The sequence below is a fragment of the Solea senegalensis genome, linkage group LG13 (genome assembly GCF_019176455.1).
Source record: "Solea senegalensis isolate Sse05_10M linkage group LG13, IFAPA_SoseM_1, whole genome shotgun sequence".
Classification (NCBI taxonomy): domain Eukaryota; kingdom Metazoa; phylum Chordata; class Actinopteri; order Pleuronectiformes; family Soleidae; genus Solea; species Solea senegalensis.
In genome coordinates this window covers 22,248,998-22,264,702 of record NC_058033.1, presented here as the reverse complement: position 1 = coordinate 22,264,702, position 15,705 = coordinate 22,248,998, and the positions used below count along the sequence as shown (strand labels likewise).

Below are 15,705 nucleotides of genomic sequence, written 5' to 3'. Positions count from 1 at the left end.
TTTAATGACCTCCTTTTAACGTTTATATTCTGCTGTGAGTTTTATATCTGAAATTGTCTCGTTCAGAAGAAGAGATCTCTTCCTGGCTAAATAAAGGATAAATAAGAAAGTTTAAAAAAAACCTTTAAGGATTTAAGTGAAACAATGTGGTCACTTATATTTGACCTCTTAACCAAAGATAATTTTGTCTTCACAGCTTACTCTGTCAAAATAAAAGCTGACATTTAAAAAAATCCACAAACAAACGTGTGAAAATTCACCTTTTTTTTCAGCACAACACAAATCAATACAATCACCGTCTTGTTATTCAAAGTCTTCTGAGTCTGACTCCATTCACTTTTCCAGCACACACACACTCTGTAAAATACTATATACCCCCATTTTTGTTTTATGCAAACAGTGTGAAGCTGGATAGGACACACACACACACACACACACACACACACACACACACACACACAGGCGTATGCAAATGAGCCCATCAGGCGGTGCAGGGTGTCACTGCAGAGGTGAACGTTCCTCCACTTAGGAAAATGCCGGCGAGCAGCTGAGGATTGTTCAAACTGTTTCATCCTTCTTCTGAAGTGGACCTTCTTTTAGAGTAAAAACGAGGAGAGGTGGAGCAGCACGGACACACCTGTACCTGAGGTGAGTAAACTCAGCATCACTGTTTAATGACACAGGAATATCTGCCCTGCTGATGAATATTATAAGCAGGGATGACACAGAGTGTGTGTGTGGTAGTGTGGAGGGGAGGGCGCATTAGAATACACTCAAGATCATTTTCCTGAGTGTTACTGAGTGCTTCATTGTCCCGGTAAAAGTTGCTCTGCTGTAGGAAAATCATCTGTATTTATCATTACAGATATTAAGATGAGCGCAGACTCAGTGGAACAGTCGGAGGCTGCAGCCGAGCAGGCAGGTAAGGATCATTTCTCATCTTTGAACGCGGCGGGACGAGTGTTGTTTATCCTGTCACAGCTGTTTTGTTTGTTTGTTTGTTTGTTTATTTGAAGTAGAGCACAATTCATTTATATTGGCACCGACTGCAACAGAAACACCGCTCAGTGAAACCATGTGGAGCTCACACACATCAGACAGCTGATGTTAACAAATACAACAGTTTATGTCACATTTAGGTTTGTTCTAACGCACAGGTAACAAGGTAACCTGGTTGTTGGTTTTTGTTTGATCTGTTGAAAAAAGTTATTTGTATGTCATTAATGACGTTTAAAAAGGTGGAAAAAAAACATAAAATTAGGAAATTAACCCATTTTTTAATCATGTTTTAATATGATATTTGTACGTTTTTCAGTCACTCCTCATTGATCTTGGTGTATTTCACACCAGGTTGTGACAGAAGCTCCTTTTAAACTTTGTGTTTATGTATCCACATACAAGATAAGATAAACTCACTGAAAAATATCACCACTATTAGGGGAAAATTACTCATTTCAAGCAAGAAAATGGCACAAAAAATACCTTGAAACAAGTCAAATTATCTCATGTATCTTAAGAATTAATAAGTAAATAAGTCCAACAAAAATGGTGTGATTAGATAAATACACTGAATTCAAGTCAGTACATGCTTTATTTTATTGCAGTGTGTTTATCAAATCCACTTGTTACGGCAGCAAAAAACAGTTAAGACAGACAAACAGAAAAAATAGGACAATAGTCAAGAAAAAGTTCTGGACATTATATACAATGAATGAAGGCATGATAATGTCCAGATTACAGAAAGATTAAAGCTAAACAAGTAGCATTTTAGTTTAGTCTAGTTTCTAGATTTGTGTGTGTGTGTGTGTGTGTGAGATACTGTGGCAGTTGGTTGATGCACCAGGATGCCCCTCAGGCTGTTTGCTGAGAAATGCTTGCTGTTAAGCGGCCGAGGACGACGGCGACGGCCGTGCAGTCACAAACTAAAAACAAGGAACCAGCAACAGAAAAAAGAAGAACTTTTATTCAGACAACAGTTGTGTGTGTGCGTGTGCGTGTGCATGTGCGTGTGTGCGTTTTTGTCAAACACTAGTCCTGCCACAGCTGCACACGTTTGTTTGTTTTTAGGAGGAATTTATTTTATAAATTTGTTGACAGACTTAAATTTAAACTGCATGTAAATGTTCATGTAAACACAGTGGAGGTGAATGGAGAGCAGTAAATGCAGTACATGAATAACATGAACATAATTACCAGCAGTGTGTCATTTATTGGCTCAATAAGAAATTGTTTAAGAACATGTTTTTTTGGATTATTATCAACAACAAGAACATTTGTCTTACAATTTCTATTCTGTTTGTCTCTTAGAGATATAAAATATAAAGTGTTGTATCCCCTGGGACAAATAAAGTAGTATGAATAGAACTTTGAAAACTAGACCTGTGTTAAAACTGTGTATTTCACTAACTAACTGTGTTCCAGATGAATTAACTCTGACACAGTAACACATATCTTATTCTGACGTTTCTGTAATAATCTCACACGTTTTAGCTTTGTTACACACAGAGCCTGTAAATGTGACCATTTATTTTCATTTATTTTGAGTAAGTCATTTCAAACAGGAAGCAGAAAAAATAGGCATGTAATAGGTGTGTTCTCTCTATTTGCAGTTTGGCACAACTGTGTTTCGGCCTGCGGACGTTTAACGATACTTCACAGTTGTGCACACACTGGTGCCGTGACCGCAGTCTGTCTCGTGACAAGTTTGAATGCGATTGACAGATGGACATTTTTTGAATTAACCTCAAAATGTCCGTCTTTTTTTGCTTATTTTAACCACAAAAAGGGTCAGAAAATGTCGAGAATGTCGAGACTCCGGCTTCCTGCGAAAGCGTGAGTGAAATTACCGTAATAACCACACGGCGGCTTTGACATGCAACTTCTCAGCTTTCAGAAACCGTTGCAATTTTTCCGATAGCACAAACCGTCGCACAATTACAGTGATTCAAATTCGGTGTTAAAGGGTTTTCATCTGTGGTGTTTTACATCAGAGGAATCTACACATTGATGTTTTTGTAGAACTTATTAGCGGCTTTACTTAGCGGCTTATTGTGACACTGTCTTCTTCTCTTGTCCTTCTTGTCTTTCACACTGTTTGATGACAGTGGGAATCAGTCATGTTTCACTTTCAACCTTTTAATCATGTTCAAAGTCATCAAAGGAACTTTGCCTTTGATGACTTTGACACCTGTCAAGCCGACGTGGACAGACGGACGTTCCTGACTCCATTACTACAGTAGTGCAGAACCTGTATCTCAGGCATCAGCTGACTCAGCGTCTTTGATCTTCTCTCTATGACCAAAGACTAACTGCCTTTAGACATAAATAATAATTATGTCCTGAGTAAGACGTCACCTGACAAGTGTCGAGCCTGACAAGTGACCTGTTGGACAGTCGTGTGATTGACAGACGGATAGAATAGATGGACAGACGGGGGGAATTCACCAAAGGACTCAGGACTTTGATGCCTTTGATCCCGATCCTTGAATTAATAGAAAGATATCTTTACCTTTATTTTGTTGTTTTTAATTTGTATTTGTGTTGTTTGTTGAGAACCTGGTTCAGCTCAGATTGTTGCAAATGTCAAATAGAAATAAACATTACTTACTCATTTAGTCTTAAAATAGCTGCACTCCAGTGAAGATCTGTACCACATGTTTTTGTAAATATGTAAAGGTAAATGCAGAGAAGTTCTGTTGTTTTTTTATTTTGCACCTAATTTAAGTCTTTAGGAGTTGGTTCTGAGAGTGAGCATCTAAACCTCCTTCCTATCTGTCCTGGTTCCTGTTTTTTTGTCACTTGGTCAAATGAAGAATAAACTTAAAAATCATTATGATGCTGCTGGGTTTATTTAATTTGAAAAATTCAGATATTTTACTCATAAAACTTGTTATAATTGACAGAAACACGGTGAAGAGCAGTGCGGGACTTTTATTGTCTTTGAGGGAAGAGACTTTGATGTCGACTTTCTGTCAATTTTCTTACTTTTTTTGTGGGCATGATACTCAGATCCACTCTCTGATGATCAAATAACAGTAAAAAGTGTATATTTGTTCAGGGGGGTTGAAGTGGCCCTTAAACTTGTTGTTTTCTTCTGTTTTTTAATTGTACTTCTCCAAACTGACCAGGCTGACTCTGTCGCTTTGTGCCACTCTCTAAGGTCACTGCGGTGTTGGAGAGAAGTACTGCTCAGAAGGCACGTACTGTATTAGAGCCTATTCTCTCATGAAGGCAACAATGGCTGAAGCATTTGGCAAGTGATCATTTCCACCACCCACCCACAGCTGGCAGGAGCCCAGAGAAAAACTTACTTTTAGCCACTTTTGACTTATTTGGTATCTTTCCTGAACTAATGCAGTGTGCAGTGAGTGCCATAAAAACTTCTCTAACAGCCAGAACTGCAGGGAAAACAAACTCGACAGGCTTCAAACTTGGCAGATGATTTACTGAGGGCGCCACTGTGTGCAGAGCCAACTATGATGTTGTTTGGATAAGAAATGCAAGAGATTATTGTCAGAATTAGCGACAGATATGTTGCTAAAAAAAATGCCACTTTCCGCACAAAGATACACAACAAAGACAGAAAAATGGACAAAAATACCAAAAACAGAAGAAGTTCTGCACGAGCTGTAGTTTAAAAATGTTCAACTAAACTCACTGAAGTACATGTGAGGTTTTGTAAGGTTTCCACTGATGAACAAATCATGTTAAATCAGAAGATCTCAGAAAACAAACATCAATAACAATTAACCCTTAAACACACACCTATAGACACATTTTTGTGGTTTAATTTCTAGTATATTTTATCCTTTGTTTCATGCTTATTCTTTAAAAATGTATGCCAGGTTGTGCATTTTCTTATTTTTAGTCTATTGTAAACAAGGTGAACTAAAATACTCACACGAACACACCTACGGACAAAAATGTCCCCATTTAAACTCATTCAAATTACTATATTTGATGCATCGTGACATAAAAACTTAAAAAAAATCATTAATGTTTGATATGTATGATGAGGACTGATGTTGGTTTAAAAATAATCAAACAGAAAATAATACAGTTTGCATGAAGTATATAGAAAATAATTCATTTATTGTGTAAAATGATGGTGGATCATTGACAAAAACTCAGCAATTTTTTGGCATTTTGGTGCTCGAGGTGTGTTAACGTAACTTCTTTTAAGGGTTAAAACTGCATGATTGATCAATTATCTTGCTTCAAATCAATCAATCAATCAATCATTAAATCCCCTGCAAAGATCCTGCTGAGTCCATGAAGCCAAATCAATCACAGAGTCACACTCACTCCCCTCGTATCCCCTTATATCCCTTGTGGGACATTAATTATCCTGAACACACACTGTAGTTTATTTTGACTTAAATCTCACTTAAACACCTTCAGTCCTCACGGTGTATTTACCCTCAGCTAAAAACAGTGAAAAAGAATAAAATGAATGAGTTGATGTACAGTCCGTAGGTGTGTTAGTGTGAGTATTTTAGTTCACCTTGTAAAAAAAAGAAAATGCACAACCTGGCATAACAATGTGCATGAAAAAAGGATAAGAAACTCTAGAAATTAAAAGCCAAAAAGGGTTTTAAATAACTCCAAAATTTGTATTTTTGACAGTTTTATATTATGGTAAACAACATAAACTGTATGAAATTGAGATACATTTTCAGTCCCACAGACTAAAAATGGACTTTTAGTGGGTGTGAGACAGCTCACCGTGTCTGTGTGAGTGTGTGCAGACACAGATCAAATTCAGTCTCCCTGCATTCAGCTGATTTGCATGTCTTGGTCATTTTCATACTGGACTTTTGGGCTGTGAAGCCGGTGTGTGCGTGTGTGTGTGTGTGTGTGTGCGCTGGGGGTTAAAAGCTTACCAGGGAAGGGTGGTGATGGGGTGAGAGGGGGTGGGTGGTGTGTGTGTATTTTGCAGTGTCTCCAGCAGCTCCTCGCTCTCCTGCCTCTCTCTCTCTCTCTCTCTCTCTCTCCCTCACACACACACACAAACACACACCACACACAGACACACACACACACACACACTGGTCCCATTTGACATTCAAATGATGTGAGCTTTATCCAGCAGACGTCTGAACTCTTCTGCCTCACTGTCATCTAGAAACACAACAACAACAACAGTAAAAGAAAAATCAGCAGAGTAAAGTAAAGAATAAACACTTCTATTATAACATTATTATTAATCATTTTAATACACTGAAAAAAGAAAATGATCGACAAACATATGATGTGACTTCAGCTGGTAAAACTCAAATAAATTAAGTTCTATCAATACAGCTTTAAGAAGACAAACTTACTCATTTTAATTCAAAGGAACTTTGTTTCAGTTTGTCAGCCTCTTTCTTTTTTGTGTAACAATGTTCACGATTAATGAAATCTTTGGTTTATATTGAGATAAATCGCTCTATAGATATCAATATTTAGGGAGTAAGGTGACAGTTCTGTTGTTTTTGTTGTGTTTGATTTGGTTTAGTTTAAACTAACGTGTTATTTGTTGGGACTGCGTTAAAGATATGGACAAAAAATGGATTTCCGAAGATTATTTTCAACCTGAATGATGTTTCACTGATGTGAAACGTGATAATGTTGAATACTCACAGACTTTATATGACATGTTCACGGTTTTAATACTTTTCCTTTTTCCTTTTCTTCTTTGAAATTTAGAGCAAAACAGCATCAACTTCAGTCGACAAGTGAGTATATGAGTTCATAAACACTTCCTGTGTTCAAATTGAATATGAATGTGGATTTTATGAATGGAGTTTCTGTGAAAAACAACAACAACAGCAGCAGCAGCAGCAGCAGCAGCAGCAGCAGCAGCAGCAGTGGTTGGATTGATTTGTTTAACATTTTTAAGCAAAGCATCAGGTGAACCTAAATAAATAATATAATATAGTGATAATAGTCTTTAAATAGCAGGACATTGTAGATTTTGGCAAATGTTACTCAAACAGGAGAAAATTGTGTATTTGTTGAGGATTCATTTATAGAGATGGATTTATACAAAGTCAAAGTAAAGAGGGAGATATTTTACTCTCAGACGTGAAACTGTTCATCTTTTCCTTCCCACGATGATTTTACAACATTTTTACTGACAGAAATAATTAGGATGGATTTGTTGGGATTATATTCCAAGTATTTGCAAATGAAACGAGGTAATAAATGAACATGTGATACAGTGACTGTGTTTAAAGTGGTATCTGGCCACAGCAGAGAGAAAAACATGCATTGTTTTTCATTTAAAAAATCTATATAATGATATCATAATTATACATATTTTCATTTCTTAACAAGTTTACTCAGCTGTTGACAGAAAGAGCAATACAAGTTAGACAAGAATAAACAAACTCACATGAGCAGGATTTTTCTCCGTGGCGAGTAAGTTAGTGAGCAAACTTTGTTTCTAAAGCACCTTTCACAGATAACACAGATCACAAAGTGCTTTACAATAAAAGTGCATAATAAGACAATTTAAGTAACATAACATGTCGTATCTTAAATACATGATATGAATTACATTCAAATATAAAAGTACCAAAAAATACTATCACCAAGGTATCAGTCAACTAAAAGCGTGTCTGAAAAACAGTGTCTTTAAAATCACATGGAAATTTTATTTTATGAAGTTTTTTTAGACACTGTTAATATGTATTTCTCCAGGTTTACGTTGAAAAGTGTTTGATCGCCGTGTTTTTGTGTATGTGATGCTGAGCTCAGTCAAACACATTCAATGATATAGTTGGTGAAAATGAAAAGAAAATCCGATTATTGAATAAAAGGATATGTTTATGTTTTAACATAGTAATGGAAAAAAGCAGCCAGTGTTGGTTTTTTCCACTCTAACTGTGACGAGTATCAAGTTAATGTAACAAGTGTCATTTGGCGAGTCTGCGGTAACATAAGTCCTAAAGACTTTTTTAAAGAGTGTGTATTCTTTGGCAGACTCGACAGCGACGCTTGGTTGAAACATAAACAGCCCAGAGGCACACACGCAGATATGATGGTACAAATGTACTTTTATCCGAGACATAACGTTCAAACCGACTCGTCGACGACTAACATCCTCAGGACAAAACCACCCGCTCTCCCCACACTGCCACCGCTCCACAGAACACATCAAATAGTTTGCAGCTATTTGGATACTTCTCCAAACACGCTTTTTGGCAGGGAAGTACATTTGCTTGAGCGCTCATGGCCTTCAGGAAGTGCCGCGGCTCTGCGGGCCTGAGATGGGGGAGGACATTTGCATGATGGCTTGCCCAAGGGGAGGAAAAGTGTCACAACAGAGTCCGTCACTCTTTGAGCAGCGTTCACTGATCAAACTCGAGTCACAGTCTTGTGCTTGTGTGTGTGTGTGTGCATTTCACGCTGAGACGCACAAATATGAAGGCGTTTGCTCGAACTGTGCACGCACACATGGCTTCATGAGTCTGCTCACACATTCATGTCAGTCTCCTGTGTTTGTTTTTTTAGATAAAGACAGAGAACATCAACGATTCACCTCATTTAACCTCCACACTGAAGACATGTCACCTGACTCAGAGCTCTGCAGTGCCTGTAGGTCAGATGCCTGGGGTAAGACCCAGCAACACTCGACCAGATACCACTGACTGAATGTTAGACACAGGTGAACTGTCTGCTGTCACCTGAAGTGATAGAAATGTAACATCCAAGCTCAAGAGGATAGCTTTTTATTAAACTTAAAGTTTGTGTGTTGCATTTCCAAAAAATATGCTGAAAGTTAGTAAACCTCTATTCTAGAGTTGTCGTTGTTGTTTTTTATCATATAAGCAACGCAGTGACGTCCGGAGGGAGGAGCTAAGTCATCAAGTATCAGACTGAAATAGAAATAAGCAGAAACATTTACTTACTTGCATTACAGTAACTGAGTAGGTTCATGTACTTTTTAAAGTCATTTTTGAAATTTGTAATTTTACTTTTGAAAATCTAACAATAATTTACGCACCGTAAACAAAAGAACACCAACCTTGTTACAAAAGTAACTAAGTAACTTTTACTCTGAGTACATTTTTAAACAAGTTACCTTTGAATATTTCAGTATCTATCAAATAAATGAATAAATAAATAAGTGGCAGTTATATTTTGCAGTGGTATTAGATTCTATTCAAACTTTAGTTCTACTACAAAGTTAATTATCAATAAAATATAATTTATGTTGATCAAAAATTCATCTTTATCAGCTATGTAAGTAAAATTCTACTTACAAATGAATACCTCTAATAATAAACAAACACATTTTGTACTGTTCTGTCTTTGCTGCTGCAAACATTGAATAAGCACGTACATGAAGTGTTTCTCACCGCTGCTGTGGTTTTGAAGCTCGGTCGACTCATTCTTTGTGTGTGTCTCTCTCTCCAGGAGTTGACCTCGCTCCACACGATGCAGCAGCTGGTTCTGATGCCACCGTCTCACCTGCCGGCTCCCTCCTCGTTCCTGCTCTCACAGAGTCCCACCGGACACCAAGGTGCACACTGAAAAAGCACATTAAACACACGAGTGACTGATTTTAGTGGAAAATGTGACACATTTCAAACCATATTATCTTTCCATTGTTGTTTCTTATTTATAAATGGACAACACATATGGCATCTTAGATTCTTATAGGGTCTTATATGGAAAAATGAATGCTATGTCAGTTATAATAAATGAATGATTATAGATCAGCAAATACAGGGTAAACCATTATGATGCAGTAATGTAAACATGAACGTGTTAAAGATGACTCTAGTATTACTTCTTATTATAGTACTCTTATTATATTATACTGTATTATACTATTTTCTTTCTTTTAATCCCTTTTCATTTGCTTTTGATAGATGGGTTTGGTAGGTAGGTAGGTTTATTCAGCAAACAGAGAGTTGATAAGTGTGTTTGTTTGCAGCTGTCCTGCAGCAGAACCTTCTCTCTCTCCCCAGCCACAGTCCAAGTGGTCTTCTCCAGCATCAGCCTGGCCTGGCTCTGACTCCACAGGTAAAACCATGAAACCACTTCCTCTCCTGTGCTGTGTGTAAAGTGACCTCAGTTTATCTAAGAGCCGTTTGTTCTGATCCAGGCCATGAGCCGCTCAGGTCTGGCAGGACCGTCCATGGAGACGCACATGGACATGTCTCACCTGCAGATGCCCAAACACATGTCAGTGCCGTCACAGGAGGAGCCCAGCGACCTGGAGGAGCTGGAACAGTTCGCTAAAGCATTCAAACAGAGACGCATCAAACTGGGCTTCACTCAGGTAAACGGAGGAGGGGTCAGAGGTCACTCAGGTGTAAAATACTCACCTGTCACAGTTGTGGAGAAACATCTGTCCGTGTTACTCATCACAGGGAGACGTGGGCCTTGCCATGGGGAAACTGTACGGGAACGACTTCAGCCAGACGACCATCTCTCGCTTTGAGGCTCTCAACCTCAGCTTCAAGAACATGTGCAAGCTCAAGCCTCTGCTGGAGAAATGGCTGAGTGACGCAGGTACGACTCCGTCACCTTCAGACAACAACAGACAACAGTTTGTAAGATAAATGTAAATCTGAATGTGTTTTCACTTCAGAGAACTCGCCGTCCGACTCGATGAGTAACTCGTCCTCTCTGCCGCCGCTGATGGAGGGATACGGCCGCAAGAGGAAAAAGAGGACGAGCATCGAAACCAACATCAAGCTGACGCTGGAGAAACGCTTCCTCGACGTGAGTTTATCAACATTTATTTGACATTCCATGATGGGTTTTAGTTTTAGTTTACAAATGTATTATTTACAGAAGCAGAGTCTAGCTCTAATATGTTAGTGTGTAAGAATGAGTGACATCTAGTGGTGAGACTGCAGCTCTGCAAGTGGCCTTTTAATAAATGAAAGACACACACACACACACACACTCTGTCTAATTTGTCCTTTGTCTCCTCGACTTAAGCCGACAACAACCAAACGACTTTGTTTGAAAGTGCTCGTACACAAACACACCTGTACGTGTTACATACTGGACCTTTAATGTCTTATATCTCACTGTTGTAACATTTCCAAACGTCATGTTTCCATATGTTCATTCATTCATGTTCTTTTTTCTTTTGCCCTCAGAACCCAAAGCCAAACTCTGAGGAGATCACGCTGATCTCTGAGCAGCTGTCCATGGAGAAAGAGGTGGTTCGGGTTTGGTTCTGTAATCGGCGTCAGAAGGAGAAGAGGATCTACTCCCCAGTGACCAGTTTACCCGTCAAGTCACATCACTTTAACTCCAGGATGGTGAGCACACCTCCAAACAGATCTCACACGCTTTACAATTACAACAAAGACAAGTCATCAAGTGTCAAATCAAGAAAACACGTTAGAATCCTAGTTCCTGTTTTCACCTGGAACCACTCCTATTGGACGACACCAGCTGTCAATCACACTGGTGTCCACTCAAATGTGCCGTACTTTAACATCTACTGTATTTCCATCTAAACGGGAACATGATTTACAAAAGTGAGAGACCTGAAACTTCCATTCAGCTCCATCGTCAACGTCCTCTGTCTAATATAATCCCTGTCTGTCCTCTGCTCGTCCTCTGTCTAATATAATCCCTGTCTGTCCTCTGCACGTGACCAAAACATCTCAACCTTGACTTTATTTCCATACTGTGCAACATGAGCTGTCCCTCCAGTGTAGTCATTTCTTGTCCTGTTCACTCTCAGCATTCACTTTCACTTTTGCTGCTGTGCTTGTGTCACACGTCATCAACACTTACCCCCCTGGTGGTTATTCAGTGTAGTTTCCTGTCTGTCTTGCCGTCCTTGGTCGAGCCAGAAGACTATGAAGAGAACAGAGAGAGAGAGGACTGGTTAAACAACTGAAGACAGACCAGTGGTTCCTGAGTTTGGTCAGACAGTGATGGATGATTTCCATCCATCTACGACTCTCTGTGTGTTTCTCTGTCTTGTTTTCATGCTGCCCACGAACATTTATGCAGCGTTAGTAAAGTGAGATGCTCAGAGGTCAAGATAGAAGATCCTCACAGGAGCTTTAGGTCTTTATATTCACACGGAAACCACTACAATACAATACAACCCCTTTCTTTTCTTTCATTCTTTAAAAAGTTCTCCGTAAACATGTCAACGTCTCCATCCTCACAAAACCTCACAAAAATGACTCTGAACACTGTAGTACACGTGTCTGGACTGTATGAGGCGCTGTAACACTGACACACAATCACACAAACAGTGACACAATAAACTGTGTTGTTTTAGGCCCAAAACTCTAGAAACTTCATCCATGTTTCTCATGTTTGCAGGCACCAGCCTCCAGATCCTACAGCCCTCTGACTTCAGGCGGAGGCAAGTATGATTGTAACCTGGTTATGATTGCAACCTGGTTATGATTGTAACCTGGTTATGATTGCAACCTGGTTATGATTGTAACCTGGTTATGATTCACTTGTTCTCACTGTGAATGACAACATGAAGTGACTTACACTCTGTTCAAAGTCAAGTCATATTTTCATATTTTCATATATTTCCTTCCAGTTTCGTCAAACTCGTCCCCGAACAGCGTGAGCCGTGAAGCGTCTCCTAACAGTCTGTCCAATGTCTCTGTGTCTCTGATGTCTCAGGCTAATCCCACTTCCTACAACACACCCAGGTAAGAGACACTCACACCACAGCGCCCCCTGCAGACTCATCTCTCTCTGTCATATTTATTGTCAGTACACCATGGAGTTCAAGGACTGGGACAATGTTGTTGTTGTTGTGTTTAATTAAAGCGAGACGAGAGGATCAGTGTCATTCTTGAAATAAGAGTATTATATTATTATATTTTCAACACAAACTATAAAAAATATATATATGATAAAAACACAAGAGCAAGAAAAGTAAAATGTCAAAATGTTTAAAATCAGATTGAAATGTGGAAATATGTCACAGTTCAAAGTCGTTTTTATCACGACTTTATATCAACTACTAAAAATGCGATATAAAATGAATCATAACTTTGACTCAACAACACAGAAGATTAAAAAAGCCTGAATATGTGACTTAAAAACAAACACAGACACGCCCAGGATGTCCATATAAGGAATTTACCAAGGGTTAATGTATTTGTAGGTGAGAAAGAAAGGATTTTAAAATTGAGGCCAGAACACAGAGAAATGTCATCACGCTTGTGTTCCAGTTCAAAAATCCAATCCAACTTTATTTATAAAGCACAGTTAAGACAACAAAGTGCTGTACAGTCTGAAATCTGGAAGTTCAACTCGCGCTAAAGAAAACAAACGTGTCATTACATGAGAGAACAGTTCCAGAGCTCTGGAGCTCTGGAGCTCCATCTACAACCAAGGTCAGGTCAGCAAAACATCTTCACTACAAACATGAGCGGGAAACTTAACTAACCCTGACACGACGTGAACTCACTGCAGTCTGAGATCTTTTTGCTTCATTGGAAAAAAGCAGCATTTTCCATATTAAAGCTGACAGACACAACTCAAGGCTACAGAAGAGTTACTGAGCGTTTGTTTGTCCATGTTAATAATCCTGTTTCTCTCCCTCTGGCTCCTCAGCTCCTGGTACCGCACTTGGAATCCTGCTGCATATCATCACTGATAGAACAGGTACTCTGTCCCATGAAGCTTCTTTTTTTTGTTTGTTTTTTTGTTTTTTCCGCCCTGTTATGAACGGGGAAAACAACCACAGGTTTAAAACGTCAGCACAGAGAGAGAGAGAGAGAGAGAAGAAACAGCCCCGAGCTGTTTGATTTCTGCTCACGTGACTCTTTCCTCTACTTAATTCAGCCGCAAATATGAAGAAGAACTCACGGAAAAAGCACCATGATGATGATGATGATGATGATGATGATGATAGAGAAGCATCATAAACAATTCTCCACACTCACAGTTCATCTGCTGAAGGATTCACATGTAGATTCTATAAGATTGTGATTCCTTTATACTGTTTTTTTTTAATGTTTGTATTATTCTAGTGTTGTTGTATTAGTTTCACTCAAAGCTGCGTACTGCTCGCCTGTCTAAATAAATATGCAGTCACAGGTCTTTTAATTTCATCGTTTTAGTTCTTTGAAGGTGCTTTATTAGCAGACTTATTTTAGCTCTGATGACAGTGAACCAGTGAGTCAGGCTGTATATTGTGACACTTCTTTGAACCTTCATATTTTGATCAAACTACATCAACACAGTCCTGAAGAAGCAGCTTAGCTTTTGTTTTTCTGAGCTTTAAACTCCTTGTGTTTCCTCTCTGTCCTTCATGTTTGGCCTTAGTTCAGTTCACGTGTTCAGGTCTCAGTGTCCAGGTGGTGGGGACAAAAACCTGCTCTAAATGTTGATAATAGACAGACAAGTCGTCGTCATGTCGAGGCTGATTTGTCGAGTATTAACTGAATCCATGACTTCACCATTTGTGTCCTGGACGTTAAATCAAAATTTTTTCACCTTGAATTTTGAGATGTGTGTCCAAGGTCCGGCCCGCGGACCAATCACGGCCCACAGCTTCAAGTTTATCATGGTTTATTTATGGCCGTCCATTTCCTCTCATGATATCTGACTGCAGATGTTTTTTCATGTGTTCACTCGTGGTTTAGATTTGTTTACGTTAGGTCCTCCGTATATATATATATATATATATATATATATATATATATATATATATATATATATATATACATACATAATGGGACTGACGGTGGAGCAGTGTCTAACACTGTTGCCTTGCAGCAAAAAGATTTGCGTTCTCCTCTCGTGTGTGTGTTTGGGTTTTGTCCATTCTCTAAATTGGCCTTTGGTGTGAATTTGAGAGTGAATGGTTGTTTGTGTCCAGCGTGAACACTCCAGCTGTTCACCTTTCACATTTTAAAATGAATTAATGAATATAATTGAAGATACAATTTCTCCTAAAATTCTAAATCTGGTTATTTCGCAACTTGAAGTCTAATGTTGAGAAAAGTTCAGCTTCCTGAAAGTTGACTTTAATGCATTTGTTTTAATTCTGTGCTGTAACTGCTAAATCATCTCTTTAATCTAAAGGAAAGTTTTAGACACTAATCCACTAATCCATCTAAACGTGCTGCAGTTTGTCACTGCAGAGATTCCAGATTATGGAAGTGGAAAAACAAACGTCATTCAGCAGTTGTAATTTTCCAGTTGTTTTTTTTTTTTATTCTTCTTCTATGTTCTTGGATATCCTGTCATGTTGCAGCTTTCCTGCACTTACTGATGATGATGATGATGAAAGTCACTAATAGAGTTTCTCTTTTTTTAAAAAAAAAGCTCAGGATATTTTCTATGGAAGAGGATTAAAGCCACATGTAAAGAATCTATTTGCAAACAATGATGATGGAAAAGAAATTCCCACGTGGCTCTGATCCTCTTCCGTAATTCCATGTAAAACATGTAAAGCAGACTTTTCTCAAAGGGAAATAAAGTCTCCGTCTGTTGTGGTGACTGTTTTCCGGGAACAGGATTGTGTATCAAAGATCAGGTTCAGGTGAAAACACTTTTTCATATGCAGTGCTTTGCTTACAAGTAACACAGGTTCATTTTTGTGGGTTTGCTGTTTTTTATGGGATTGACGGGCAACAATATTCACCTTCACACTTCACTGTGAAACACTGCCCTCTACTGGTTCAACACAGAACTCCCGTTTGTTGTTTAGTTGCTTTTGTTTGAATGAATTTCTGTTTAAAAGCGTCCCTTTGT

General features: G+C 38.6%; 1 protein-coding gene and 1 long non-coding RNA gene across 6 annotated transcripts; one reads left to right on the top strand and one right to left on the bottom strand.

Annotated features, from left to right (window-relative positions):
- The first annotated feature begins 484 nt into the window (after positions 1-484).
- On the top strand, positions 485-14,082 carry pou2f3 (POU class 2 homeobox 3). Of its 4 annotated transcripts, XM_044043078.1 has the most exons (14): positions 485-648; positions 866-922; positions 4,160-4,252; positions 6,688-6,716; positions 8,497-8,598; positions 9,403-9,508; positions 9,926-10,014; positions 10,097-10,273; positions 10,365-10,506; positions 10,586-10,719; positions 11,106-11,270; positions 12,298-12,340; positions 12,530-12,644; positions 13,558-14,082. In XM_044043078.1, exons 2-14 carry the CDS (start codon positions 874-876, stop codon positions 13,598-13,600), a joined length of 1,287 nt encoding a protein of 428 aa, XP_043899013.1. In that variant the 5' UTR covers positions 485-648; positions 866-873; the 3' UTR covers positions 13,601-14,082. The 4 variants fall into 4 exon arrangements, with proteins under 4 accessions (XP_043899013.1, XP_043899014.1, XP_043899012.1 ...); XM_044043079.1 differs by lacking the exon at positions 485-648 and having other exon boundaries at positions 752-922; positions 8,497-8,580; XM_044043077.1 differs by lacking the exon at positions 485-648 and having other exon boundaries at positions 752-922.
- LOC122780220 lies at positions 6,027-12,270 on the bottom strand. Of its 2 annotated transcripts, XR_006361669.1 has the most exons (5): positions 11,755-12,270; positions 10,320-10,521; positions 9,943-10,229; positions 9,345-9,515; positions 6,027-6,120 (listed from the first exon to the last, which is right to left on the bottom strand). It is a non-coding gene; the product is annotated as an uncharacterized LOC122780220 (long non-coding RNA). The 2 variants fall into 2 exon arrangements; XR_006361668.1 differs by lacking the exon at positions 11,755-12,270 and having other exon boundaries at positions 10,320-10,651.
- Positions 14,083-15,705: the final 1,623 nt, after the last annotated feature.

Excerpts from the sequence above, each read along its gene's own strand:
- pou2f3 (XM_044043078.1), top strand. The coding sequence starts at position 874 with ATGAGCGCAGACTCAGTGGAACAGTCGGAGGCTGCAGCCGAGCAGGCA. Across the intron at positions 10,274-10,364 it reads TCAAACTGGGCTTCACTCAG|GGAGACGTGGGCCTTGCCAT; the intron begins GTAAACGGAGGA and ends TACTCATCACAG. Across the intron at positions 10,507-10,585 it reads GAAATGGCTGAGTGACGCAG|AGAACTCGCCGTCCGACTCG; the intron begins GTACGACTCCGT and ends TTTTCACTTCAG.